The 27,942-nt window shown below is 39.8% G+C and overlaps 2 protein-coding genes and 1 long non-coding RNA gene across 6 annotated transcripts; 2 read left to right on the top strand and 1 right to left on the bottom strand.

The window, feature by feature from the left end:
- Positions 1-4,690: 4,690 nt before the first annotated feature.
- On the top strand, positions 4,691-16,701 carry LOC119024665 (monoacylglycerol lipase ABHD2-like). The gene is made up of 11 exons (XM_037107652.1): positions 4,691-5,017; positions 5,445-5,522; positions 6,276-6,506; positions 7,496-7,671; positions 8,081-8,248; positions 8,589-8,772; positions 8,978-9,070; positions 9,399-9,500; positions 9,592-9,661; positions 10,524-10,608; positions 13,270-16,701. Exons 3-11 carry the CDS (start codon positions 6,295-6,297, stop codon positions 13,494-13,496), a joined length of 1,317 nt encoding a protein of 438 aa, XP_036963547.1. The 5' UTR covers positions 4,691-5,017; positions 5,445-5,522; positions 6,276-6,294; the 3' UTR covers positions 13,497-16,701.
- A 435-nt stretch (positions 16,702-17,136) lies between these two features.
- On the bottom strand, positions 17,137-24,306 carry rlbp1b (retinaldehyde binding protein 1b). Of its 4 annotated transcripts, XM_037105934.1 has the most exons (8): positions 24,252-24,306; positions 22,846-22,889; positions 20,853-20,981; positions 20,027-20,231; positions 19,475-19,653; positions 19,214-19,372; positions 18,736-18,846; positions 17,137-18,424 (listed from the first exon to the last, which is right to left on the bottom strand). In XM_037105934.1, exons 2-8 carry the CDS (start codon positions 22,855-22,857, stop codon positions 18,296-18,298), a joined length of 924 nt encoding a protein of 307 aa, XP_036961829.1. In that variant the 5' UTR covers positions 22,858-22,889; positions 24,252-24,306; the 3' UTR covers positions 17,137-18,295. The 4 variants fall into 4 exon arrangements, with proteins under 4 accessions (XP_036961829.1, XP_036961827.1, XP_036961830.1 ...); XM_037105932.1 differs by lacking the exon at positions 24,252-24,306 and having other exon boundaries at positions 22,846-22,955; XM_037105935.1 differs by lacking the exons at positions 22,846-22,889; positions 24,252-24,306 and adding an exon at positions 21,073-21,233.
- LOC119023784 lies at positions 20,227-27,927 on the top strand. The gene is made up of 3 exons (XR_005076335.1): positions 20,227-20,356; positions 20,877-20,969; positions 27,643-27,927. It is a non-coding gene; the product is annotated as an uncharacterized LOC119023784 (long non-coding RNA).
- The last annotated feature ends 15 nt before the right edge of the window (positions 27,928-27,942 follow it).

Raw genomic sequence — 27,942 nt, forward strand, 5'->3', positions numbered from 1 at the left:
AAGATCCAGCAGTGGGTCAGAGTTGATTTTTGTGCTTCAGAAGTGGTGGGTGGAAGGTGGAGAGTTGTTTTTAGAGGGGAAGACTTTTAGAGTGATGTCAAGCAGAGTACATTTTTCGGCTTATTCCTCATTTATGGACGAGTTAGCTGTACGTGTTCACCTTGCTCTAGATTAAGGAGACAAAAAGCAGTCTAAATATAACAACAGTCACATGATTCTCAATTTTAGAAGATGAGATACCTAATGGCCTTGGAAGTATGTTTCCTTGCTCTCTTCTTTAAATTATTTTTCATGTAGCAACAATATTCTTAGATGAACTCTACACATGTTTGATTGGCAGGGTAAAATGTACCCTTCTGTAGCCTAGTAACAAGCCAAAGTGATTTAAATGCAGCATAAAGTGATCTCATGCTTGGAGACCAGCTCAAATACAGAAAAAAAGGCTGCTGTGCTTTGAAGGTCTGTTCTCATCACATCTCCATACCTCGTTTATCGCTCTGTTCCCATGAACAAATCCAGATCAAATGTAGCTGAAAATGACGGTGTGAAACCTACAGCCCTCTCCCTCACATGCTGGACATAGAAAAAAAGAGAAAAATCCTTCCCCAGTTGACCTTAACACATCAAAGCTCAAGCTATATGGAGCGCTACCTAGCTCCTCTTATATTCCCACTCATTAGTTTGATGAGCAGCAGGTCAAACAGAGGGTGAATAAACTGTGATATGGGATGAACTCCACTCCTACCTCAACTCCTACTTCAGGAGATGGGGGATATAAAAGTCAAAGCATATTTCTCTTTGGGTCATCGAATAGAGCAGGGTACATTTAAATTCCACATGAATCTTAATGCAGAAGGTTATCTGAGGTATTGTCTGTTGAGATAAATCAAGGACATGCTGGGAATCCTGTATCCAGTAGTTCCCTTTATTGAACTATGACTAACATTCTTAATAAAGATGAAGGCTGGAAGGTCTCTGTTTAGCAGGTTTGTTTGAGTTACAAGAGGTGCCATTTTCTGCTGTAAAAAAAAAAAAAAAAGAAAAGAAAAAAAAGATAGACTGTAAAACAGCCAAAATAGTTTTCGCCCTGAACCATGTTAATATTAGATTAAACAGTAGTAAACTGTTGTCACAGGGGTTGAAGACTTTCAGCCTGATACAAGTCTGCTGGTGAAACATGCAGGGACAGAGAAGAACCTTCTCTTGTGCTGCCATCTAATAAATGTGATAAATGTGTCATCTCAATCAAAATCACTTATGCAGAACGCTGTGAAAGAACGAAAGTGTTGAAGGGATTCTTTTCATATCAGACCAGTCTGTAAAATCTGTTTTCCCTTGGTGGTGTGACTTGGGCAGATAAGGTTTTTAACCTGGGACACACATTATGGATCTTTTTCAGCCGATGCCAGTAAGATAACTGATAATTTAGCATTTTTCTAATTTAAAAAGGAGATGATAACCTGTAATTTATGCACATTTGAAGGGTAAGAAAGGCTAAGATGAAGAGATCATGGATGGATCAGTTGATATCCCATTGCTTGAGAAAGATTATTTGTGGGTTCATTGTGTTTACTGGCAGATTTCTAACCAATTTAAGGTCGCAAACCACCTCTTGTAGAGTGTGTAGATGCTGCGTTTGTTAAGAGAATGAATGCAGTCTGGCTTCATTTCATTGGCTCTATATGTGGGCTACAATTTCACAGAAAATGATACATAGCCCAATATACATTGTGCATCATTTGATTTTTAAGGTGCAGAACTGCAGCATCGCCAGTTTGAGTCCAGCTGGGGACATCTGCTGCATGTCACTCTCTCTCACTTAAGTTGGACAATCAACAAGGCAAAGAAAGCGACTCCCCCCCAGATTCATTGTGTAGCTTTTAAATTGGATTATTCTGGTAAATTGCAAATCTTTGTGCATACACCACTAATGCACAATATGAACTAAATGGTGAGAGTTAATATTTACTAAATAATCCATGTGAAATGACTAGAGAGATGATAGAAACAGGGGCTCAGTAGGGTTCCACAGCTCATCTTTCCCTCAGGGTCTCCACAGCAGATTAATCTTTTCCTGCTCTCCCACATCATTTCCTGTCATGTTTCCACTGTCAGCTATCCAATAAAAGTGTTGATTTTTTTTTTATGAACCAAATCAGACAGACCACAGCAGCTGCAATATTCAGCGTTTTCCTTCCAGCTCTATGCTGTCCAGTCTGAATTAAAACCAAAGCTCCTCATGCAACTCATGTACCGTTACACGCAGTATGCACACAGCTGGAACATACAGCTCTCATCATAGCATTTCACCATGAACTTCGACCCTCTCATTCATACATCTGTCGCAGCCCTTACCACATATTTGAAGTTATTAAAAAAAGAAGGCACTGACCCTTCATCTGTCTGTGCTCTAGGCTCAGTCAGAGGATTGTAGGTCAGAATGTGAGCAGATGCAGTGGGACATCCTGATATTTTTGGCATACTACATTCAACAAATCATGTACTGGAACATAAAAATATTTTTCTGGCATACTAAATATTATGGGTATTGGAACGCAGCCCATATCTCTGTGCATGACTTTATGTATTTGTATAGTCTTTGTAGACCTCCAAACTCTCTTCCTGGCAGACTTGAGAGCATCATGAAAATGTTACTGTTAGTTCAACAGCAGGTAACAGCCACCCTAAGCCTCTACCTAATAATGTGTTGAGAAATGTGAAAAGACAGTAAAATGCATGGGCAAGACAGATGTTCCCATCCTGAAGTGGCTGCGCTTTTCTCCTTATGATGATAATGCTTCCATCATGTTGAAGTGTGCTTTAGCAAAGAATATTTAAACCCCTCTTAGTTTCTTTTTCTTCCCCTCAGAAAAAGACTGTCAGCAAAATCCCCAAACTGGAAAACTCAACAGGCAGAAAGAGAAGGCTGCTTTATCCGTACAGTCATGAAACCATAAGTACAGATGAGACAATCATGTGCACTGTGAGCTGGATAACGTGCAGCAGCCGTCAAATGTGGTAAGACGGCATGCTCTGATGTTCTTCTCCTTTCAGACAAAGCTTCTTCTCATGACTGACCTCACTAAGTCTGAGCAAGAGGATGAGGTTAATGATGGTTAGATGGAATTTAAATGTGACAGAAGCCTGTTTGATCCTAATCCTCAATGTGGAGTGCCGCATAATCCTGTAGACTCAAACCTTGTGAAAATGTGGTATAGTTAGAGGGAAATGCCACTCAAAAAATGTGTCATAGAATTTATAAACCTGTACCTGGCGAGTATCAGGATGTTTCACTTCTGTCTTCCAAACATAAAGTCCCTTTCACTTCAGTTTTTTCATCTGGAAACATGAGTAAGGATTCATTCTTGTGAAAAACATCATAGATAAAGAAGTGAAAATGATTTCTGTAATGACTGCGAATTCCTGTGGCTCTTTTTCATTGGAAAAAAAAGGAGCTACAGTTCAACTGAAACCTCATTTGGTGATCATAGTTCTGACAGATGTTTTTGCTCAAAAGGTTCATTAGAACTGCGCCAAACCAGATGGGTGCAACCACAAACTGACATGTAGACTCTCTAGTTTATTTTAGGAGCAAAGATATACAGTAAAAACTATGTATGTATAATCAGAAATATGTCCACTCTAGTTTCTACAGGTTTACATTATCATTGTACCATTGTGCATCTACACAATGGATTTACACAATATTATATCTTCAGTTAAAATGGGCGTTTCTGTGGCTTCATATCTTAAAAGACATGGGGCTATATTTGTAAAATGGAATTAAATAAAAGTAGAAACTCACTCACACGTCCCTGTGTCTGTCATTTTCCTTTTTTTTAATCCACACTGTTGTTTAATTGTGTGTTCCTCGCATTCTTAATTATTATGTAAGTGGTTTGGTAATTGTGGGGTAAATTGTTATGAAACAATGTGATGTTTCTGTTCATTGGCAGTCTGCAAAAACATGTTTAAAAAATGTTCTCATGAATACAGTGTCAACTATGTCATTATTATAGTTATTATATGATAAAACTATAATCAACTTTAGAAAGTTAGGACAAAAATATTAGTAATAAATACGTTTAGGGCATGATTAGGTCACTAAAAATGAAAATCAAGTTAACACACTGTATGTCCCATGAGTAGATGGCGCCCTCCAATGGTTAAAACGCTGAAAAAAGTGAGAGTGACTGAGAACTAAACTTTTTTTCATTTTTAAAGAAAATGTGTTCATAGGAATGAAACCCACTGCACATGCAATTACACATTTTATGAAGGAAAGTATAGGTGTTTTCTGGAGGCCTACTGCCATTTACCACTAAAAAACAATCTTATCTATAAATTAAATTAAACATTTTAATCTATTGTTCTTTTTTCTCATATATTTTTATATGCAGGCCTGCAATAAGAATTGGGGGCCCATAGCAAGTTTGCGTGAACATATTCACCTATAACAACCAGCTGTTGGCTATAATCGCCCCATAGTGGCTATTATTGTGGGAGATTAAGCCAATAAGGCTTTTTTTTTATATAAATAATATTTGCCTAAAATGGAGGTCTACAAACATTTACAATTGGCGGACGCATCTGCCTGATGAGGTCGCAGCATGTTAAAGTCATTTGGTCAGCTGTTAGATTCCCTGAAGTAGGAAGTAAGGTACACCGCTGTTTGTCATGCTGCCTTCCTGTGCTATCGGATACTCTGACTGGCAACGGAAGCTGACATAGGCTATGACTCAAAGCAAGGGAAATAATTGAGTTCTGATACGTCGTTTGAATAGAATAATTCAAGGGCTAAACTGATGTAAAGGGGAGGCTAAACGGTGTTATTTCTTTTTTCTATTACTGAACGTATTTGCTGCTGGTGTTACCAAATATCGGAGCTTTGTCAGAGCACTTGAACGCACCCTGCTGGTCACTCAGCTCCTCGGTTGTAAACAGTCGGTGTACAGAGACGGAGCGCTACTCCGGGTGGATCCGACCAGAACCCGGACAGACTCCGAACCACGCCATGGTAAGACCGGAAATGTCCCCCGTATACTTTTAAAGTACATTGTATACCTTTTCTTGTGTTTGTTGAAGTTTTCAGTTTTCACCTCGACCACATTTAGAAACTGTTTTACCTGAGTGACAGAACAAAAGAGAACAAGAACCTGAGACCAGGGACACTTGTCGTGACTCGTTTTTAAGCTAACCAGAGCACAGCTGGCTAACTCCAATCCTGTGTCTTACTAGTTTTTGTTGTTCCGGTTTTGTCGTCCATGTATTTTAAGTGTATGACAATAGGATCAACTTTAAATAGTTAACTTACTAATAGTTTCTATGTTTCCCTTGGCCGCTGAATCGAGTCATTTGTTAGTAAGTTGCCTTTTAAACCTGTGAACACACTTTAATATGTAAATTTGGTGGGGTTTCCCTTTAACTGTGTGTGTTTTCTCTAGCACTGATTGACCACCATCACACTTTGGGTTCAAAAAGGAGGGACCGCAACCACTGTAACTCCTCCAAAGTAAGACAAGGTGAGTAAACACTTCAAATTAATTGAGAGCAACTCTGCTAATTAATGATGACTTTAAAAGTGTCAGAAGCATATGATCAGTATTGATTTTAAGATACTGTCAGTACAAGTAATTTTGGATTTAAAGACTCAAATTCTTGTATTTTGTACGAAGAGACAGTTTTCATAGATTTTGAGCCAGATAGTGTTGGCCTGCTGCACAGGGTGTGTTTGCAGGATTGGAGACTGTGACTCATTTTTCAGACCAACATGTGAAAGTTAACCTTCCCACTGACGTCAGACTACAGACATTTTTTCAAAGGGTGCAGCTCTCTAATGTGGACAAGAACTCATAAATGCTTGTATACCGATTCATGAATTCATCAGATTTCAGGCTGGTTGATAGCACCCTGAAAGACTTAAGGAAATTTAATAAAACATGCCTTAAAAAAAAACAACAACCCTCTTTTGCCCAAGTTGTCATGTTTAGAACCAGACTGTGCTATAGACTGACAGTCAGATATTATTAAAAAAGTAATGTTCAGTTTTACAGAGATTCTGTCTGGTAGAAATTTACAAAAAAACAGGAGTTGCAAAGATCAAGGCCATCTAAGGGAAACTGATCATGAAACAGAATACATTGGTCCAAATCAATATTTATAGATAATTCATCAATCTCAGCAATTTAGATCATTCTAACAGAGTCATGTAACTGGCTAATTCCTATTTTCAATCTCTTAATAAATCATGTAAGTTAAGTTTTTTCTGTGCGTAGGTCCTCTCCAGTGTCCACAATGACCACTCTCGATAATGGTGACATGAACACCTTCGGCCCGGAGCTGCCCGCCATGTTTGATGGCATGAAGCTTGCAGCTGTGGCAACTATCCTCTATGTTATCGTCCGCTGTCTGAACCTGAAGAGTACCACAGAACCACCAGAGGTCACCTACCAGGACACACCACTCAGCCGTTATCTCCTCAAATCCTGCCCACTGCTGACCAAAGAGTAAGTTTATCATTATCCGGTCCAAGTTTTAAAGACCAAGAACACTGGACGACTGAGATAAAAATGCCGCATCTTTTCAGCAATACCTTACCTGACTGTGTCGTTAATGATATTATATTATAATATCTACTGTATATACTATACTATATTACAACCACTGACAGAAGAGGGAGATAGGTGAAGACTTCTTACTGTGAGGTTTGTTTACATGGCTTATTGAGACTGCTGTGAAAACAAGCACCGGAAATTCTGGCAGAATAATTTAGAAAATTGCCATTGTAAATTGAACTTGTACTGGTTTCTCAAAATGTACACTTAACGACTGTGGACTTCACAAGACATTAATGTGTAAGACTCAACCTAGACTCTGACATGAGCTATTAGACATTATTGTGACCTTAGAGAGTCTTTTCACTCTGTTTTTAATCAACTTTTATCCCTTGAAGTTTCTGCTCTGAGCTTGCAGAGCATTTCTGTTATCGCTGATGTTCTGTTTACAGTGGGAGTGTCTGCTGGCATTTTTTTTTTTTTTGTCTACGCAGGAATGTGTTTGATAAAGTTAGTACCAAAGCTGAAGTCTCCTTATACCAAACAAACCATGACATTGACTTGCTGCATCTTGTGAAACTGGGCCTTGATCATTTAAGGCAGTACATCGGTGTACATTCCTGCTAAATCTTGTTGGCTTGAGACCAAATCATTTTTAACACATTTAAAGGTACTTGTGAATGCTGTGTCTAGAGCTACATGATATGGTGATTGAAAATGTCAGCCACGTATAAGAAGTCTCCTCTAGCTCAGAGATTAAATCCAATTCAACTGACCGCTCAGTTAAATTAATGATGGTGCCTTGCAGATTTGTCTGTCACCTCCTATAGTTAGAGTGGTATGTGTGCCTGTCTGTGGTGGGATAATCTTTACTAAGACTGTGCTGAAACATCTTCAGGGTAGCGGTTACAGCTGTAATCTAATATGGAGCTTCTCCTTAGATACATTCCTCCCTTGCTGTGGGGTAAGAGTGGCCATCTCCAGACGGCACTGTATGGCAAGATGGGACGTGTCAACACCCCAACGCCCTGCGGGGTCCGCAAGTTTCTCTCAATGCCGGACGGGGCCACAGCAACCTTTGACCTCTTTGAAGCGCTTGGAGACCACAGCACAGGAGGTCAGATACTATTACTGGTCTGTCTGGTAAAGCTCCAAAGCTTATTGAATTACTGCATGTTTAGGATTTAAGCACACAACTACTGTTATTCTGTCATACTATTAAAAGCTTGTTTTCCTGATGAAGCTATCACTACTTGTTGTTTTGTCAAGATGTTTTTATTCACCGGTCTTTACTCCAGAGTTTTATGTGTCTGTATGTATTGTGAGCCTTGAGTAACAATCAGCCCTTACTACAGTAATCATGAGCAGGAAGACCACTAATGAACTCCCTCGCGCATAAATGCCATGCATTTCAGCAGCCAATTAAATCAACACACACACAGCATCAATTTTACGCCCACACATGACTCCACTTTGTATGTTTATGCATCTGCTTTCTCTTGTTTGTCCGTGTGTGTGCATGTCAGATGACATTACCATGGTAATCTGCCCTGGGATCGGTAACCATAGCGAGAAGAACTACATTCGGACCTTTGTGGATCACTCCCAGCGGCAGGGTTACCGCTGTGCTGTCCTCAACCACCTGGGAGCTCTGCCCAACATGGATCTCACCTCGCCGCGCATGTTCACCTACGGTAACGAGGGAGACATCACATGGTAGTGGGTGACTAACGGGTGCGATTACAACATCTTACAGTCCAAGCCATAGAGGGGAAGTCCACTTAAGTACTTTTTTATGTTTGTTCATTAAAGAGAACTAAAGTAAGGGGAAGCAGAGCAAAATTACAAAAAAAACCAAAACAATGGTTTCAGTCCTGTTACAGTCAAAGTTGCAACATTAAATGGGGGAAGTATTGAAGATCTTCATTAGAAGGCTGTTTCCCAGCATCTATATAAAAACACAACTTTATGAAATTATCTAGCCATTTAATCAAATGTGAAACTTAGCTCTAAAAGTGTCTCTCTTTCATTCAGGGTGTACCTGGGAGTATGCGGCTATGGTGAGCTACGTCAAAGAAGCTTTTCCACAGACGGCACTGGTGGTTGTGGGCTTCAGTCTAGGGGGAAACATTGTCTGTAAGTTCCTGGGTGAGAACAGATCGAACCAGGACCGAGTGCTCTGCTGTGTCAGCGTCTGTCAGGGTTACAACGCCCTCAGGTTAGTAGAATGAGAAGCAAACAAATGAACAGAATGGATTTTACTAAAAATGCACAGATATTTGTATTGGAGCTTCAGTTCTACAGCAGCACTTTTGACAAAATCTTTGAATATGGATGACATTTTACCATAAACATTGGTCACCTTGAAGCTGCAGGTGTTTTTCTTCCTGTGGTGTGTTCATGCATTTTTTATGTGTTTCTAGGGCCCAGGAAACATTCCTTCAGTGGGATCAGTGCCGGAGGCTTTACAACTTTGTGTTGGCAGACAACATGAAGAAACTCATCCTGTCACACAGGTAAAGAAACACAACAACAGCTTCTGCAGTTACAGATTTACAGTGACAGAACTTTTAATCCATTTAAGTTTATGCCAGTGTCAAAGCAACAAGAATCAGCCTGGATCATGCTTTTTTTTCAAATGTATTGGGTTTTATCTTTTTGTTAGTTGTTGCAGTCGATTTGTGCAGCAAGGAAGATGAACATCCATGACAGGAGGCAATTTTTCTTTCACTGTCTGACAACAGCAATGATTTGGATGTGACTCTGACATTGTCAGACAGTTGTAACAAAGATTTAGATTCCTGCTCTGATTTGTCAATAAACCTTAATTGTTTTGATCAACAGGAGCAGTTTGCTTGGCCTGAACTCCAGCAACATTGGCGATGCAGACCTGGAAAGACTGTATGCAGCCACATCACTGACGCAAATTGATGACAGCATCATGAGGTTTGGGTGCATTTTGATTTTGAACCAGTTGCTCTGAAATCTATAGCTGTTCTCTCTTTCATTAATGTTGTCACATAATGTCTTCTGGCAGAAAATTTCACGGTTACAGCTCGTTGAAGGAGTACTATGAGCAGGAGAGCTGTGTGCACTACATCCACAATGTGAGTAACCTCTCTCTGAGTTCATATATACTTTTGGTACCATTGTTACTATCATTACTACCTCTACTGCTCTCTCCTTCACCAATTCTACTACAGTACTGCATCTTTCTCCCCTCCACAGATTTCTACTAGACCAACTTTTGTACTATAAAGATTATCAGGACTACTGATGGTGCACACAAGCCTGATATTAACTTGCTAATGCTACTGCTTCTAATATCACTGTAATACTGCTACAGATTTGACATCCTGTCTCTTAACCAACAAAAGTTAAAGGAATAGTTTGATATTTTAGGAAAATTGCTTATTTGAATTCTTTTGGACAATCAATACCAATCTCATGTTTTTGTGTGAACCATGGAGCTAGAACTGGGAGACAAATAGCTTAGCTCATCTTTGTTTAGCCTAGCATAAAGACTGAAAACTAGGGGTAAAGAGCTAGCCTGGTAGTGTGACACGCTAAAAAAAGGCCACATGCCAAGAACAGCTGGTATCTTTTTGTTTAAACTTAACTGACAATTTGAGGTGTTTTTATTGAAGCATGTGATACAGTCCAGTAGCTTAATTTTCTTTACTATAAACCAGTAGACAGAAGACAGTTTGATGTTTTAGAGGAAGTTACATAGTGTGACTATTTGTTATGGCAATCAACAGTGTTTTCTGTGGGTTACATGGCAACCTCACTACCCCTACTTCCCCTAAAACCACAGATTGTCATCATGATTGGTAAGGCTGTCTTCAATCTTGATGCTAAGACTAACCTATTGCTATAACATCTCCTGTTAACACTACCACTATCACTTCTGATGCTGCTTCTTTTCAGAAACTTTCATTCAGAAATAAACTTTTGTTTCACATGCAGGTCACTGTGCCTCTCCTCCTGGTAAACTCTGCAGACGATCCACTGGTTCACCAGTCACTTCTGGCTATTCCACGCACACTCGCAGGTTTGTGTTCATAGACAAGAGTCATTCATCAGTGTATTTCATTGGTCATAATGTAGTAGTAGTATTCATCAATTACCATATCAAATATCTCATGTATTTTATCCAAATGGGTTTTAAGGACACCATTTTTATTATTAGTGACTGCCATGGAAATGCTTTGATATGGAACTCTACAAATATTACAGTTTGGTTTGTCCTCAAGGCTAAATTTGCAAGGCCCTATGCCTTAGTGGACTAATAAATAAATTAGGTCACACATTAAAGCTGCATATGATAAAAAATATCAATGTACATCCATCTCTTAAAACATAATCATTCACACCTAATTACAGCCAGATGAAAGCATGATCTGTTATATAATCTCTTCTCTGCACATCCAACTGTGCAACGTGCAAGTGTGAAGGGTTAACTGAAACTGTTGCCATAATGACTCATGTGTTGTTTGTTTTGAATATTTTGCGTGTTTCCTTGTGAACAATGACTACAATAGGAAAACGTTGTCCTCACAGTGATACAGACTCAGACGAGTATAGAGCAGATGAACCCATTGTCCTCCCTTCACTGGAGCTGGATACCGAAGCCGGAGTCTTAACCGTTGATAAAGTCTTGTGGCAGCTATCTGCTCAACACGGCCCAGCAGAGACAGTCTTGTTGAATTTTTCAGGGCCATGTGATCTGACTAGGCTGTTGGATTATATATATAGAGCAGTGTGTGTGTGTGTGTGTGTGTGTGTGTGTGTGTGTGTGTGTGTGTGTGTGTTGCCTTAGAAGGTCACATGCGTCTGTGTCTGCCTGTATAAATCATGTGTGTGTAACATAGATTTTAACCAGTAAAATTCCAAACTTGTCCTGTATTTCAAGAGAAGATCAACGCATAGAATTTACTTTTCAGTTGAAAGATTTTGAGGAGTTGGTGTAAATATTCAGTGTTCTGTGCAAGATGTGAGACACAGAGTTGGTTTTAGTGCCTCATCAGGTGACCTACAATAGTTGAAATGTATCACCCACAAACACACACTTTAATGGTGTGTGTGTTTATAGTTGCAAAGACACATGAACAGGAGAAAGTGTGTAGGTGGTGCTGATGACAGGAAGTGAAAGAGGCTGGTGAATTTCTGAGCAGAAACCAACCATCTTGCCAGCTGACTTTACAGTCAGTCACTGAGCCATTTTAACGAGACTGCCAAAAAACAGCGCAGCTTAATTATTTACCTTTGCATTCATGAGTGCCTTTAATTACCATATGGCTGCAGGTGCTCGACCAGAAAACCAAACTCAGACAATGATTGTGCCAAATTGTGCTTTTCTAATCCCTGAATGTCCTTCCCCCTTAGTACAGAGTTCACATTCTTGTGCAGGATGTAAATGTGGGGCAATGAAATCAGAAAGTCTTTCATGTAAGAAACCTTGATTGTCACTACTCCTTCATTTATTGAAACTCAATTAAATGTTGTGTTTTGATTACAACATTTGCACAAGTCACTGTGGTATATAACAACACGCAAGGTGTTTAATCCATGAGCAATTACATCCTAACTTTTAGGCTCTCCCAACCTTTACATTGTTGCTTTGTTTCACTGGCTACACTTTGACGTGTTTTACCATATACATAGACAGTATGAATATAAAACTGACACAGCTGCTTCCAAACAAACTCAGACAAGCAGATTGAAGCACTGCAGCACACTAGCTGCACAGCATCAGACAGCAGCAGAGAGACAAAGTAAACAAGTAGCTGATGGAGAAAGACACAGATGTTTTTGCCAGTAGTTGATGGAGACCAAGAGACATACAAAGAGTAGATATTTGATTAATGTTTTTCAAATTGCATGGAATTTGATTTTAAATGGATGCCCATGTTGTCTGCTGGTTGTGTTAATACATGGTTGTTATGGTAAGCCATTAATATAGATTGTCAAGGTTGTGTCTCTGTGTGTTTTGGACTATTTATAATATAAATCATGGAAAACCACTTTTAACTGACAGATAACCTTACCAGACTTACCAGAGAAAAGTTGCACTCAGAGCTCCTAAAGTTCCTATAATTTTTCAGATAATTGTTTCATTCTCTGGCGTAAAATGCAACTTTTATTTAGTTCACTCTCATTTCTCTTGTGGCCGTTGTTTCAGCCACAGCAGGCAGCTGTTTTCTGTGCAAAAAGCGACTTTGTTAGCAGCTAGCTGGTGAACATAATGGAGGACTTAGCAGCTAAAGAGGCAGATTTGAGCCAGGAGTTGTGGACACTGAAAAATGAGCACAAGGAAGAGTGAACATCAAACATGTATTCATAAAAATCCAAATTATTGCTTGTATTCATAAAAATCCAAATTATTGCTAATGTTGCTCTGTATCTTTCACGCATTAACTATGCAAGCATATGCTAACAAGTTTGCCACATCAACTTTATGAACTGCTAATGCGTCAGTGTGATGTTCCAGTTGTTTCTGCTGCCCCAAAATTGCTAAAACATCAGTTATTGCAACTTTAAACAGATCCCTACAGAAACCCCTACTTAAACTTTACACTTAAGAACTGATGTCATGTTGCTTTGATGATTGGTTCCTGGCATCAGTAGTTTATATGGCTGATAGACAAATTATGTGTTCACTTCAAAAGTAAATACTGCTGATGAAAAACTCCTTCTTCCTCTCTGTCTGTAGAAAAGATGCCCAACGTGATATTCGCCCTGACTCAACATGGAGGCCACCTGGGTTTCTTTGAGGGAGCCGTGCTTTTCCCTCAGCCCCTCACGTGGATAGACAAGTTCATAGTCGAGTACACAGATGCCATTTGCCACTGGGAGAAGAACCACCCAGCCTGCCAGAAGAGCAGCCAGCAGGACATGAACTCCTACCTGCAGAGAACAGGGGTAACACTCAGCGGGTAACTCATATGGAAATGAAGCAGAAACACGCAGGTACACACTCAGCCTCCTGTACTAATGGCCTTATAGTTTACGGAGAAATTCTGGGAAATGCAGGGAATCATCAAATGGATTAGAAAAGGAGGCTAAGTGGGAGTGGCAACACTGAGCTGTAACCTGAAACTCACATTAGTTGATAATACTGGAACATGTTATATGACTCCTTGGTGAATTGTCCCTTCCTCTTGTCCCATTTAACCTCCAACATAACACAAGTTCACCCCTTTGCTGGTTTTTGGCAGCTGCTGCGTCTTGAGTTGAGACAACAGGTTGACCTTTGACCTGCATGTTGAAGGAAAAGTATTTTTATACATGAATTGTTGAAGGGTTCACTTGCAAAAACAAGACATGTTGTTTTTATTTATTTTCTTAAATCTTGTTTTTTGTGCATTCCAGGGAATCAATCAAACTGGTGATGTTCTGATAAGAAATCACAAAAAATGTACTTAAATAAATCTTGTTTTTCATCTTTATGTGCACTCAAGTGGGGTTAGTTTATTAATTTCAGGGTGACATGTATCTGTTTTTGCAAATGAACTCATCTTACATACAAATTAGACATCTAGTATAAATCTTCATAAGAACTGGAAAATCATCTTAGTGAAGTCTACATTGTTGGGATGTTTTTTTGTTTTTTTTTTGTTTTTTTTTAAGCAAACAGTCTGAGGCCTTACAGGCAGTTCGCTTCAAAATCAAAATGCCATATTCTCTTAACTGTAGTGGTATTTATCCATCTAGATTGTTTTGGTATGAATTAGTGAGTTATCTGGCACAAAGATGTCTGCCTTCTCTCAAATATTATAGAACTAAATGGCACTTTGGAGCTCACATGGAGCTCAAAGTGCCGGAGACTCAACAGCAGTGTCCAGAAATCATAACCCAATTACTCAAAATAATCCAGAGACCTTGCTGTGAGGTGTTTCTTGAAGGAACTACTTTTATTTATTTTTTTAAATATGAAACTACACCTGCCAACGGTATCACCGCAGGGATTTCAGAGCGCATTTTTTCATAGACAAGAGACAAGCTAACTAATACCACTTTTGGATATTTTTGGTTAAGTTAGTGAACCAGGTTAAATTTCACTTTTTCACACTAGAGCTTGCCTTTCTGTTTTTTCTTTCTGATTAGTATGTTCACTCATTCATCACAGCCATTCGGAGTAAGGCTCAATTAATGCTCATGACCACTGAAGAGTCATTTCACCCAGTAGTAAATAACGATTATACACATTTACTTTGAAGACAAAAGCCAGATATTAGCAGGTGTAAGCAGTCTTCCAGTGTGAAGAGGGTATAAGCAAAACTTGGCAACAACCACCAAAACAACCTAGATGCATTAATAGCACTACAGTTAGAAGTATTTTGGGGTGGGTTCCATTAAATTCATGACCATAATATACTTTTGAATACCAGCGATGTAACACATCTGTTATATTAAAGCATCTTATGGTGATCTATTTAAAAAGGCTTTCAAGATTTAGCTCATAAAGTTCACGACCACATTATTAAGTGCCTTAATATGAATGTGAATCTGAACAGATTTCTGGCCCCTCATGAATCATTGAGCTACCTCTAATCAGCAGCAGTCTGACATGATTTATGGTTTACAATGATGATTCCAGTAATGATTACAGTGATGATGTTAAGGCTTGTGTTTAGTCAAACCAATTTCCTTGGTATGATGTAATATCATCTTACTTGTTTCCATCAAGAACATGCTGTTCTTGCAGGATAAATGCGTTAATTAACATCCTGTTTAGATTATTTATATAGTTCAAGGCATCAAAGTTAGCAAGTTTTGACACCACTCCAGTTTTTCACTTTGCATTTGCATTGTGTGCCATGGACCATCGGCCTTGCTGCTTACCTTCAAAATTAAAGAATCAGGGTCTCTGGTTGAGGTTTTATAAATGATGAAATTGTTATTTTGATTTAGGGATGTTGTTGCTTTCTCTGTTTTTGAATGGAAAATTGGGCACTTCATATGAACAGATTGTACTCAGCACAATGTACTGTGCCAGATCAGCTTGTTCTAGTCAGTGATTTGTTCCACAGTACCATAAACCAGCAGGTAACAGCAGATGATACCGCCATTCATAGCACAAGGATGGTTAGGTGGTTTAATTTCCCTAAATGCTGCTCTGATTGTTAACGCTTAAAAGGTCCTTTTAAAAATTGTACGACTGAGGCCAGAAGCTACTGAAGATGTACAAATGACTGAAGGGCTGTTCAGGACAGAGCTCAGAGTCAAACTGTGTTTACAAACACCTTTAACTAAAAGGAGAGAAGAGTGCAAATGGGACTCAAATTGTAAGTGTACTAAATACAAAAGCCAATTGTGGATTTTCAGTTTATGCATTTATAAAAACAAACGGACCAAAGCAAGTTTCACTTAAATAATGAAGTAGCTCAACTTTGTTGCTGCGCATTGGCCACATGTGACCCAATAAAAGTCATGTGGCTTTGGCTCAGATACAATAAAAACCTCACATTGAATATGACTTTGAACAGGACTCATTTATAAGTTAACTGCAAAGTGAGAGATGCTTTTTGGGGGTTGTTTGAAGCTGCTTATTGCTACATACAGGATGGGTGGAGATACTTCCTTAAAACAAATATTTACATGAACAGAGGAAAGATTTTTGCAACTACCACATAAAACTTCTTTCTTTGTTCTGTCTCAGCTCATGATAAAGATCTCAAACATCGTCATAAGATTAAGTTTACTTGCAGAAGTTGTTTTCATTTCCTGAGGCTTATTCTGGATCCACCTCAAGTGTCTTTGGTGTAAATGTTTGATTCATAGTTTCCTGTGAGTAACATCCTGTCAGACAATGTAAATGCAACGGTCTCCACCCAAGTCCATGCTTCTTATTGATCAACTTTTCAACCATCTGCCCTTTTAAAAAGATTAATACAACTTGCATTTGCACCATTACTTTGTCTGTATGTGCAATATGTCCTGACTAAGAGATGGACTGATTAGCCTGCACTTTACTGTCTTTGCAGTTCCTATATTTCTATATGGCACTATACTGTAGTATGTATCAGCAGCATATGGGTTTAACATTTGCAATCTAATCATGTTTTTTTTTGTTGCTCTGATGTGGTGCAGCTGTGACTGAATAGTCATATTTAAAATTATTAATAAACATTTTTCACATTGATTTGTTTTTGACAGTTTATTGTTTGCTGATTCTGGGTTGTCCTTTACTAGCAATGCTATTATTTGTATGAAATATTCTTAAACAGCTGTTGTTTGTGGTGTTGTTACATCTGGTTAACACATTCATATAAGCCATATAAAGGCCCAAAAAATATACTTTAAAAAAACATAAAAACCATTAAAACTCAAGTAAAGAGGCTGTTTTGAAAATACAAGGAGTAGAAAGTACAGATAGGGGTGTTAATATGTAGGCAGTAAAATGTAAAAAGTTGTTAGAAAAATCCATACTCAAGTAAAGTACAGATACCTGAAAAATCTACTTGAAGTAACAAAGTATTTGTATTTGGACTTCCCACCTCTGGTGATTTTGCAGAGCTGCTACCACAGCAGTCCCCTCTGTTGCCCTGTTAAGACCTGGAAATTGACGCAAAGACTACAACTTATATTTAAATACAGTTTATTGTACATTTATTGACATTCTTATTGGTGCACCAGGTAGCACAGTGGGTAAAACCTCATAATATTCATACTGAAGAACAATCTAAACACGCATGAGAGACAGGCACTTGTTGGAAGATCAGCCTTGTACTTCAGGGAGAGACGGGGGCCAGAGGGTGGAGATTGAGAAAGCTGGAGCCTGCCAGTGTTAAAACAAGCTGTGTGGGTGAAGCATGGTCTAGACAAAGCACAACATAACAGAGGCTGTGTTGTTGAGAGCCATCCAGTAAAACACTCTCACTTGGCTTCTCCTGGTTGGATACTTTATAATCGTTTTATTAAATGAAACGATATTAAAAGCATTTATATGTGTCTGACTCATGTACGATTTACAGTAACGCTGAGTATTTTTCAAATCGTGCCACTGCCTCCCAGACATCTACTGAAATCTGTGTGACATTTAGTCATCTTTATCTTTAGATCACTTACAGTGATGCAGTTGTCATCTACTTTTTAGAAAGCTTTTCCTTGTTGGTGACTTTCGATGAGCTCTAACATCTCCTGTTTCTGAATCAGCGAAACAAAAGACATATTAAACAAAAATGATATTGTACATTTGGTAACTTGGTGTAATAAAAGTTTTGCTGTTCACCAGCAAACTGTCAAAACTTCAATATCAGAGCTTCCATGAACACGAGTGTCAAAACAGCCTCTGCCCAAAGCTGATTAAATGTGTGAAAATTACAAAATAAAGGTGCTGAAATGTTCATCATGAGGAATTTCCAGTTTCAATCCAGTCTTAAGACTAAGATGGCTGATTTTCACACCAAGTTGGTGTGAATTGAAGTCAGTGTTGCCTGGGAGACAATTAATCAGTCTGAAAAACAATCAAGTACATGTATACAGTATGGAGTGTCAACCAAAGAGCTGACACAGTACTGGAGATTAGATTGTGATTTAGGATGAGGCTGCCTGTTATGTTGTGCTTTAGCAGGAGCACTGAAAACAACATCACTTGGAGCTCCCATACACTTCATTCATTACTTTTTTTTCTTCCACCCACACCGCTACAGTGGGCTTTAAGTCTTGACAGTCTATGGGGGTTTTGTAATATATATCGGCTCTCCGCCTGGTTGGCGCAAAGAGAGGCAGGACATTTAGTCGAACAGCTTGGCTGCTGTGGCCTTGCCATCGTACTTGGAACCTTTTCCATCAAATTCAGAGGGCAGGATATCGGCATCAAACTCCTTGTAGTAGTTCTCCAACTCATCTCCGTGGACGAACACCTAGAGTAGGAACAGCAGCTATTAGAGGCCTTTGAGACAGTGGGGATTTTCAGCACCCGACAATCCAACATGTAAATAAGTGGAAATTTAATTAAATATATGAAATCACTGCAAGAGGAAACTAATATCAGGAAACCAGATAAAATATCAAACACTGTATAAAGTTAATTCTAAAGAAGTATTCCGTGTATTTATGTATTATTTGAAATGGCAGCATACACAGCAGAAGTAGCCAGCTGCCTCCAACAATAACAGGCTCTGTCACATAAAGTATTTTAAAGCCATAAATCTATGACTCTTGTCTAACTCACTCTCTCTAGCAGCTTGCTCTTCATGAGGGGTTTGACCACATTGTAAGTGGTGGTGAAGTACCAGGGCTGGTGGATGAAGTGCACAGCTTTGAAACGGGCGGGGAATGAATCCTGAAAGAATAAAAAGTCAGATGAAATAGATATAAAACCTTTATCGGAGACACGTACTCTGCATTTAGTTACAGAAAAGGTATGAAGACTTCTCTTTTTCTGCTCTTAATTTATAGCTCATGAACATTTATCACACCAACTTCAAACTGTCAAACAATGAGCAGCACTTCCTGGTAAAGTAAACATTGTAATGCCTTGCTCAGAGGCACCTTGGTGTTAGGAGAGGGAAGAGCAAATTTCTTCACTTCTTTTACTGCAAGAATCAGAAACACGTTTTCCACTTTACTTTTGCATCCATCATAACATAGCCTACTGAAAACTTCAACATCTGCAGTTTTCAGTTCACCTGTAGTCATAATTTACCCACCTGCAACATGTCCACCATCTTCTTGAGCTCGGTGGGTTTGATTCCTGACGCCTGCTGCATGGTGAAGCCCTTGAAGTTCTCGATGATGCAGAACCCGTTGATCTGAGTCTCCTCGTTCTCCAGCAGCTTCTCCAGGATCACACAGTAGGCGCGAAGGATCTGGAGGTACACACATTTATCACTGAAATCATATTCCAATCAAAAAGTGAGTTTGTTAACATGTCTCCCCAGGTGCATTGTGGGATATGCAGTGTCACGTACCTCATCAAAAGTGATCTCCTCGTAGTCCCAGTTCTCGATGTTGAAGAGCAGAACCACGCGGCCGTATTTGTCTCTGCTGGGCAGGATGCCGGGGTAGCCGGCCTCGATGGTGCTGCGAACGGCCTCTGGGGTCAGATTCTCAAACAGCTCGGGGTAATCCTTCCTGAAACGCACGTAACCTGGATGGAAAAAACAGACACACACTCTTGGGTCACACCTGGCTGTAAATATCCCTGTCTCTCCAGCTACTGGAATCATAGTTTTCATTTAAAGGTTTTCAACACTTAAGAATTTTTAGTTTAAAGTTTAAATATTTTAGTGTTTTTGTCTATTAATGAAGAGGTAGCTTGGGTCAGACTGTCTTTAGGGACTGATGATACAACTAAAACATTTAAATCAGTCGAGACTTTATCGTCCTATGATGATTTAAATGGTACTTGAAAGGCTGTTTTCACCCTGATGCTGACAAATATTCAATTGAAACTCTAAATGATTGTAAATTTGTAGAAAAAGGTTGTCAGTACATTCAGTTCTGCCTCTTTGCTGACCCACCCTTCATGAGCTCGAAGGCTCTGGGCACGTCATACTTCCTGGCGCGGATGAAGCGGACAAGCAAACTGTCCGGCTTCTCCCCAAAGGTGTCCTGCACCCCCTTGGCCAGGTCATCGCCTCCCTCTGCCTTCTCCTTAATAATTCCTCGCAGCTCCTTCACTGCCGCCACCTTCTTCTCATCCGTCTCGTTCAGCTCGTCCTTGGCCTGCAGGGGGAGCCAGAGCAGACAGTTAGCTGACAGTTTGGATAACTTTGGATGGGGTTGACTAGCATTTGGAGCCAGATTTAAGCAGCAGTTGGAGAAACGGTACTGATCATTTTTCAGTTCAGGTGATTGTCACTTGGGTTTTATGCAGTTTATACTGTCAAAAAGTAAATGTAACTTTCTCTTGTGTTGCGAGCTCATGATGAATTTCATGGACAGCTAATTTGAAGTTCTACAACGCTATCAAATCCCCAATTAGCCCAATACTCGGACTGAATGGCTGTTACTTAGACTAACCTTGCCTTAATGATAGCTTTCTCAGTGAATGAACTCACACTGCACCAGCTAACTATGTGTTATGTTTCATCCTCGGTGTGAGCTACAAGTGGTTCAATAGCTAACTAACCTAGCATACAGTGCTAGCTAGCTAGCCTCTTCTGCATTTCATCCAAAAAGTCTGCTTTTCCTATTTTTTTGTGTGCAGTCTTTTAGTACATTCATTCAGCTAGTGTTGTGACAACCTGTGGAAAAGTAATGCAAGTGGATTCTATTCAGAGCAAAACTGTAATGTGTAAATGTGTCAGCATATCCAGGCTGTCCACATGTTTCTTGTCCGATCACCTTCTGCTTGGTGTGGTCTGGCAGGCTGGCGCAGGGTCCAAACACTGGCCCGTGGTCCTTTACGGTGAGACGCTCCAGCTTGGACCTGAGAGCCTGCTCCTCCTCCGACACCATACGGTAAGTTCCACTCTGAAAAGACATGCAACGGTGTAAATGAGAAGGCAGAGGACTTCAGGATCTGCAGATATAAAAACAAAGTGCAGCACGGTTGTGCACTCACAGGTTCAAGTGTTGCTGTCACTGTTTCACAGCAGTCATTTTGACCTTAATGATAGTTGGTAGTGTGTCCCAGTATCTGTCTGCTCACACTGTGACAAAGACCTTGAAACTGGCACAGCTAGATAATCATAAATTGTCATGAGTCACCTAAGCTTCAACTCAGTAGCAAAAGCAGAGCATTACATTGTGTGGGATTTTTTTAGGGAACTACATAGTAAATTAATTTTATGCTTACAATTCATTTATTGTGAATATGGTTCAAACTTCTCTCAGGAGCAACAGGACATTTATTTCCTTGCAGCTGACACTCGTAATCTGTAGCTGTGTGTGTAAATACAGTAAATTATTTTTGTCCACTATAGAGTTGATGAATACAGTTACTATGTGCTTTAACATGGTAACAGATACTAAAATAATATCTTCATGAGCTACAGAAACCATTTTTTCATTTGACAAAAGAGACCGTAGTTCTTAAATATGGAATGTTGTATAAGCCAGCGGGCAGCAGGCCTCTGCAGAATAAACATGACATTATTTAATAGTTTTGGTTGAATTTACCGGTTCTCCCCACTTTCCTGTCTGTGTTTATGGGATCAGATGACAATCATAATCCCATTGGCATCCAGGAAGTACAGTATGGGGGGGCTGCAGGAGCACCTTTTTCCAGGTTTAGTTTTAGAGGAGGAGCCTGCATTCAAAACCACTGGTCTAAACACTGGCAGCTGTATGAGAACTTTGCTCTGATAAAGTTAACAGTTGGCAATATTTGGATTCAAATCAGTAAATATGTGATGAATGACGACAGATGCGATTGCTGATACCAAAAATACTGAAGTTTGACTCAAAGCTCTACCACGTCCAACTGAGGGAATTCATGGTATGAAGAAGAGCACTGTTGTTTAGGTTATCAACAGCTCGCTACCGTCAGAGTAAAGGAGCACTGAATCAGAGATGGAAGATAATTGTCTCTGCTCTCCATTGAAACACGGCTGAAACACCTGAAGAGGTCATTTCCACAATGTATCATAGCAGGAAAAGCAGAGCTGTTATTAGTGACATTAATAATGGATGAGTTTCATTTAGCCACGCCAGTCTCAGCACCAGTTGGTATTGTGGATACTCGCTCATTGGGAACGACCTAATGGCGCACAGAATGGAAACAGATCCATCGTTCATGTTGTTAGTTACGCCAGTGCCTGACAACATTAACAAAGGAGACCAGAAGGCCCTGCACACCTTGACGCTGTATGAAGCCATGACATTTAATGCACCCAGTGAGAAACTGCTCTTTTTCTATCTTTTCTGCCTCTGCAGGTTGCTCTGGACAAGAGCTCAATAACTTGCATTGTTGATATAATTCTCTCACAAGACCCAGTTGTGCAGTGTGAGGTTTAAAACATGTCTAATCCACATGAGACAAAACACACGTCCGCCATTGCTTCAGCAGCATAATCAATAGGCCTCAGTGTTTGATTAATCTCCCTCACATGAGTCCACTAAAGCTTGTAAATACACGGTAAGGACCGCTAGTGGACCTGAAGCAGGGATCAGAGATTAGCAGATAAGGCTACTGTGGCTGTTGACGGCATCCTAACAATGAGCTTTGGTCTTGAGAAATGTTGAGCCTCAGCCACGTTACAGGGAGATTACTGGGTGTTTGTCTTGGCAATTGTTACTTGTGTGTGAGTGTTACAGCTCAGAAATCCATCCAAAATATCCCCATGGAGCAAAATCGAACCACAGTTCAAGCTGAAGTAAAAGTGTGAGTACTTACAACCACAGCCATATCTGCTGCTCCTTCTATCAGCTCCGAACTGTCTGCAAGAAAATAAAAGGGAGTTTGTGATTCACATGAAACAAATGACACACTGTGCTCAAAATTAATCCCCCTTCATCCCACCCTCTCTGCTATCACAGGGTACCTTCATTTGGCTATATTTAGCACTCGTCCATTCCTGGGTGATTTGTCAGGACTTTTAAGGTCGAGAGTCTTTTTAGTTTTATAATCGACAGGCTCACATTTGCTGTCGAGGTTCAAACTCTTTGGTAAATTCTGTATAAATGCCAAGATCACCAAATATCCATCAGTTTCACCCTTAATATTCCCTTAAATCTCCTGTGAGGCAGTTTTAACGTAGATTGAAAAAACATTTCTCAAAGTGTGATGTAGCATATGCAGTATCTTCTTGTTTTTATATACAGAGTTCTTTCTGAGGTTTGTAGAAGACTTTGATGCACACATTTGGCAGGGGATTTGAAAATGTTGTGTTTTTAATAAAAAATATTATATTTGGGTACAATTTTTTGGGATAAAACCAGAGTAAATAATAAATACACAAAAAGCATAAAGAAGCACAAAACTTGATAAAACTTGCTTTAGTTTTTGATCCTCTCGACTTGGATTTTACCTTAATTTGACCTGGGTGGTGCCCAAAATTGCTGCAGCTAAGCCTTATAATGCTGGGGAAAACCCTGATCTGCAACTATTTTGATAATCGATTAAATATTTCAAAAATTAAAAAACACCAAGGTCTAGCCCTTTTGTCTGAATACGTGACAGTAAACTGAAATAATTGTCAGGAAATTGTCTTGTGCATCATTTTATGCAGATTCCTCTGTTGTTTCTACTAACATTTCTAACATTTAGTGTTTTCTTCTGATCTTTTTTAAAATTAACTGATAGTTGTCCTTCTACTATAGAATAATATACTATACTATACTTCCTTATATTGAATACATGTAGGCCTGAGTCAGTTTTCTTGCATGCTGAAAGTTTGGAGAAACTAAAAGACATCCCACTCACCCACACTATATTACTGTATTATTACTCAATGTAAGCCACTCAGTCGATGCTGAAATCCAAAGCTGCAGAACCATGAGCACAATTTTGGGAATTTTTGTCATGGCTCTGAACATTGCTTGTTATGATGCACCTACTGAGCACAATACAGAGTCTGCTTGATTAGATTTAGCACTCAAATACCTCAAAATACATAAAGAAAATGGTGTTTGGGAGTCAAAGGAAGTAGAATATCCACTTTATATGAGAACACCACTGTTCTTGGTCAAAATCGCTGCTATGTTAACAAAAGTTCAGCTACAGCAGGACTGAGAGGAGCTGCAGAGTTCCACTGTTTCAGAGTGTGAAGCAGCACATCGGAAGAGGAGGCTGAGTCTTACCTGAGGCAGATGTGAAGTCGCCGGTGGGCAGTCACAGGGGTCTGTGTGGAGCGAGGCGGACTGGACCTATGTTTTGTAGTGCTGGGATTAGTGGCGTCACACCAGATTACATCCTGCAGATTTCTTTTTCTTTTCAATCAGCATAAAAGTGGCGGAATTTGGGAGAGAAGGGGGAGGAGGGGGAGCGGGAGATGGTTAGGGTGTTTGGCCAATGGTGGACGTGCTCTCATGATGAAAGGCAGGGCCAGGACACATTTTGATGAATGACGTAATGTTTGGTGCACACTTTAGGTAAGAGGTGGTTTAAGAGGGTGGACGGATTTGATTGCATTACAAAGAGACTCGGATGGAGAGAAAAGTGACCATTGTGACCACTGCATTTGATTTCTGCAACGTGATTCCGCTTGGGCGAGAAGAGAGGAGAGCCTGTGTTCTAACGGGCAGTTTCACATGTTTAAAGGCATTAATGGGAGTTCAGTCTGCATCTAATGTTGTGACATTTCTCCCCAGATCAGCAGCAATATTATCTCTGTTCTTGAATTTATCTTTTTAAGTGGGGCTGATTTCCTCAGTCTGCCAACAAAGGCTGGGATTTATGATCTCGTCTCTGTTTCTATGTGACTAAAGAAATATACAGTACAATCCCAGATCCTGATCTGCATAAATCTAATAAATAAGTCTAATCCACCAAATTTCACAGTGATCTTGTACGTTTTTGAGGTACAGTCAAAACAACAACTCGTCATACGTTATTAGCAACTGAACTCCTTTAGCTCTCGCTGATATCGTGTTTGGTTTTTATTGGGATCTGCAAACTCTGATCAGTAGCTGCAGTCAGATTTTGGGTTCGTATGCTCTCTTTTTTTGCTACATCCATTTATTCATCCAGATTCGTCAATGAATCGTCAGGGAAACTATTGAATTGAAGCTCATGAATTGTTCCCATCTTTTAAGCAAAACATTTAAGGATTCATTGTTTTTTCTTTATTTGATATTGTTGCATATATTTGGGGCGGTATGAATAAATGGTCAAATGAAACAGGCAATCTGAAGACGTTAAAGTGGCCTTTTGAAATAGTGGTGCTGATGCTTTTAGTCGCAATTCTGCAGTGCTGTAAGGGAAATACAAAGCAAAACAAACACAGTGGAGAAAAAAGCAGCAGCAATATCTGGCAGTTCACCAGATATACAAAAATAGTATAAAGAGGCATCAGACCAGTTTTCTATTTAGGACGTCTTACATATCAGAAAACAACAAAATCCATCATTCTGTCTGGAGAAAACCTTCATCTCTCGTGTTTTTATGAAGCAGAAATATGTACACGAGCCCACAAGGATTTGGATTTAGACTTAGGTGCATTCATATCGGTTAACACGGACCTTAAACTACCCACAATTCCCTGTGATCAGATTAGTTCTCGCATACACATTATACGTCAACACACAGAACACACTGACACCGTGCACGTGCCGGTCACCTTCATAGCTGTGTGTGCCACAGCGAGCATTCATTCATTAAGAGCTGAGAGTGAAGGTTAATATTAATAATTCTGTGAGCACTTAATCTAATCGGACACACATTTACTCTGTGTTTATGTCTAATCTCAATTGAGCAAGGCTGAGTAAAAAAAAAAAAAAATAGATTTAATCTCACGTAATTGAGCAACAGAGAGGTGTGCATGAAAACGAATTAACAAAGAGCTGGACAGTAAATACAACAGGATGCTGTGAATATAGTAAGTGCTTTTGGCTTGTTGAGCGAAACCAATCTTATGAATATGGATCATTATGAAAAACAGTAGAACATAAGCAGCGTCTTAAATCAGATTTACAGGGCCTGTGGGGAGTGAGGACATGGGGCCTCATTTATTCCATCTGTAACTGACATCTGAGCTGATCTATTCACAGCTCGAACACCTCGGTGCATTAAAGGGAAAATGTGCCACTGTTTGTGTGGATGTCCAGTTGGTTTTGATGGTAAAATAAGTCAATTAAAGCAATAAACTCCTCAGGGTGTGTTTGATTGACCGAGCAAGCCGAGTTACCCTGCTACAGAAACTGACACCAGTGACGAAGTTGGTTTTAAGAAAGACTTCAAGTTCTTTCAGCTTGGATTTAGCCTCTGGACAGAAACAGGGGCGTGCTGCTGCTCAGAAACAAAACTCGTCCTCTTGCTTGTAAACTGGATTACAGCAAAAAAATGTAAGTGCAGAGGCTGTCGCAGATGCAGATACATTTTTATGGTTCCCGCTTCTCTTTTTCTGGCTAAGTAAGAGATGTTGATACTGCCTTTACACTTCAGCAGTCCGTGGACTGCAGCAGGTTGTTCTATTGTGAGGTTATCTGTGATGTTGGGAAGTCGGCCATTTTCCTCTCTCTGACCCCGGTAGCACTAACGTCACCAACACACGCTTTTCCTCCTGATGCAACGATGAAGGAGTGGGCAGCCGACTAGTAATCTGCTAAATCGGGGCTGATCTACTCAATAAAGCGATTTGGGGAACAAAATTAGACGGATTGGGCAAACAATGCTACTCTCTGTTTTCTCCCTATAGAGCTGAGGGGCCAAGTTCAGGCTTTAGGTGGCTGTGTGGGTGTGTGCTCATGGGTTTGAGTAAGAAAGAAGGAAGCTGAGGCACAAGGGAAAATACATTCACAGAGTCATAATAAAATGTACAGCTCCACCTGCAGCTCACTGTGTTTCACGTTTAGTTTATGTCAGTTACCACTTCGTGTCATGGATTTTCCTGAAAAAAAAAAAATCATATCTTAACTTTCTATTAAATTCACGAGACCTTGGAAATCCTATTCCTCTACTCCAAATACAAGAGACCTGAAGGAAACTTGGCAACACGTTTTCATTTCAATAAGTTTTTGCTGAATGGTTGCAGTAATCAAATGAAATGAACAGGAAGTCATTATCGAAAGTTCTCCACTAGTTCCACATTCTTGTAAACAAACTGTGATTCTGTGTAGTTTGCAGCCACATACAGCAGCGCAGCATTCAAGTTCAATGACTAACGTCTCAGTTACTGGTATTTAACTGAGTCTGCTGGGAGAGAAGAAAAGAAGGATAAGCATTAAAAGTGAAAATGGTGCTTTGTCTTCAGACTGTCGTGTCTTTTCTGGGTCAGCCCACTTTTAATGCAGTGGATTTTGTAATCCATTTGGACATGGTGCCATTCGATGATTTAAATTCCTGATCCTGTATTTATGGCAGACTCTGGCCTGTTGGTCTGGAAGATCCTGAAAATATTTCCCAACTCTTAACAGAGCTTTAGTTTCCCACATTAATGCTACCTGTGTCAACAATGCTGCTGTTAATGCTGATCTGGCTCTCAATCAAGTAGGAGGACCATGACGCCATTGTTTCTTTTTTCCTCTACACTAGCACGATACGTCAATGCAGTGATCCAGGGCAACAGAAGTAAAAAGGTATAAGGCAGCTGACTATGTTCTCATCAGTAAGCCAAATGCAACACTTTTGGGTGTTTTTTTTGCTCCAATTTTTCACAAGTTGAAGTGAAAGTCGTTTTTTTCTGTGCAGACAAAAGATTTACATCTGTCAGATTATGAGCAGGTATCCTGCAGTGAGCAGTCCTTAAAAACTGGCCACACCTGTCAGGTGGATGGATCTTCACACACACTCATTAACACCGATTTACCTTAAACCAAAACATGGAATCTATTC

The sequence above is a fragment of the Acanthopagrus latus genome, chromosome 8 (assembly GCF_904848185.1).
Source record: "Acanthopagrus latus isolate v.2019 chromosome 8, fAcaLat1.1, whole genome shotgun sequence".
Classification (NCBI taxonomy): Eukaryota; Metazoa; Chordata; class Actinopteri; order Spariformes; family Sparidae; genus Acanthopagrus; species Acanthopagrus latus.

Coding starts and splice junctions, on each gene's coding strand:
- rlbp1b (XM_037105934.1), bottom strand. Junction 20,232..20,852: donor CAGACCACACCAAGCAGAAG/GTGATCGGACAA, acceptor CTCCCCCTGCAG/GCCAAGGACGAGCTGAACGA. Junction 18,425..18,735: donor AGAGCAAGCTGCTAGAGAGA/GTGAGTTAGACA, acceptor TTCCTACTCTAG/GTGTTCGTCCACGGAGATGA.
- LOC119024665 (XM_037107652.1), top strand. CDS start 6,295: ATGACCACTCTCGATAATGGTGACATGAACACCTTCGGCCCGGAGCTG. Junction 9,071..9,398: donor AAACTCATCCTGTCACACAG/GTAAAGAAACAC, acceptor TTTGATCAACAG/GAGCAGTTTGCTTGGCCTGA. Junction 9,662..10,523: donor GTGTGCACTACATCCACAAT/GTGAGTAACCTC, acceptor TTTCACATGCAG/GTCACTGTGCCTCTCCTCCT.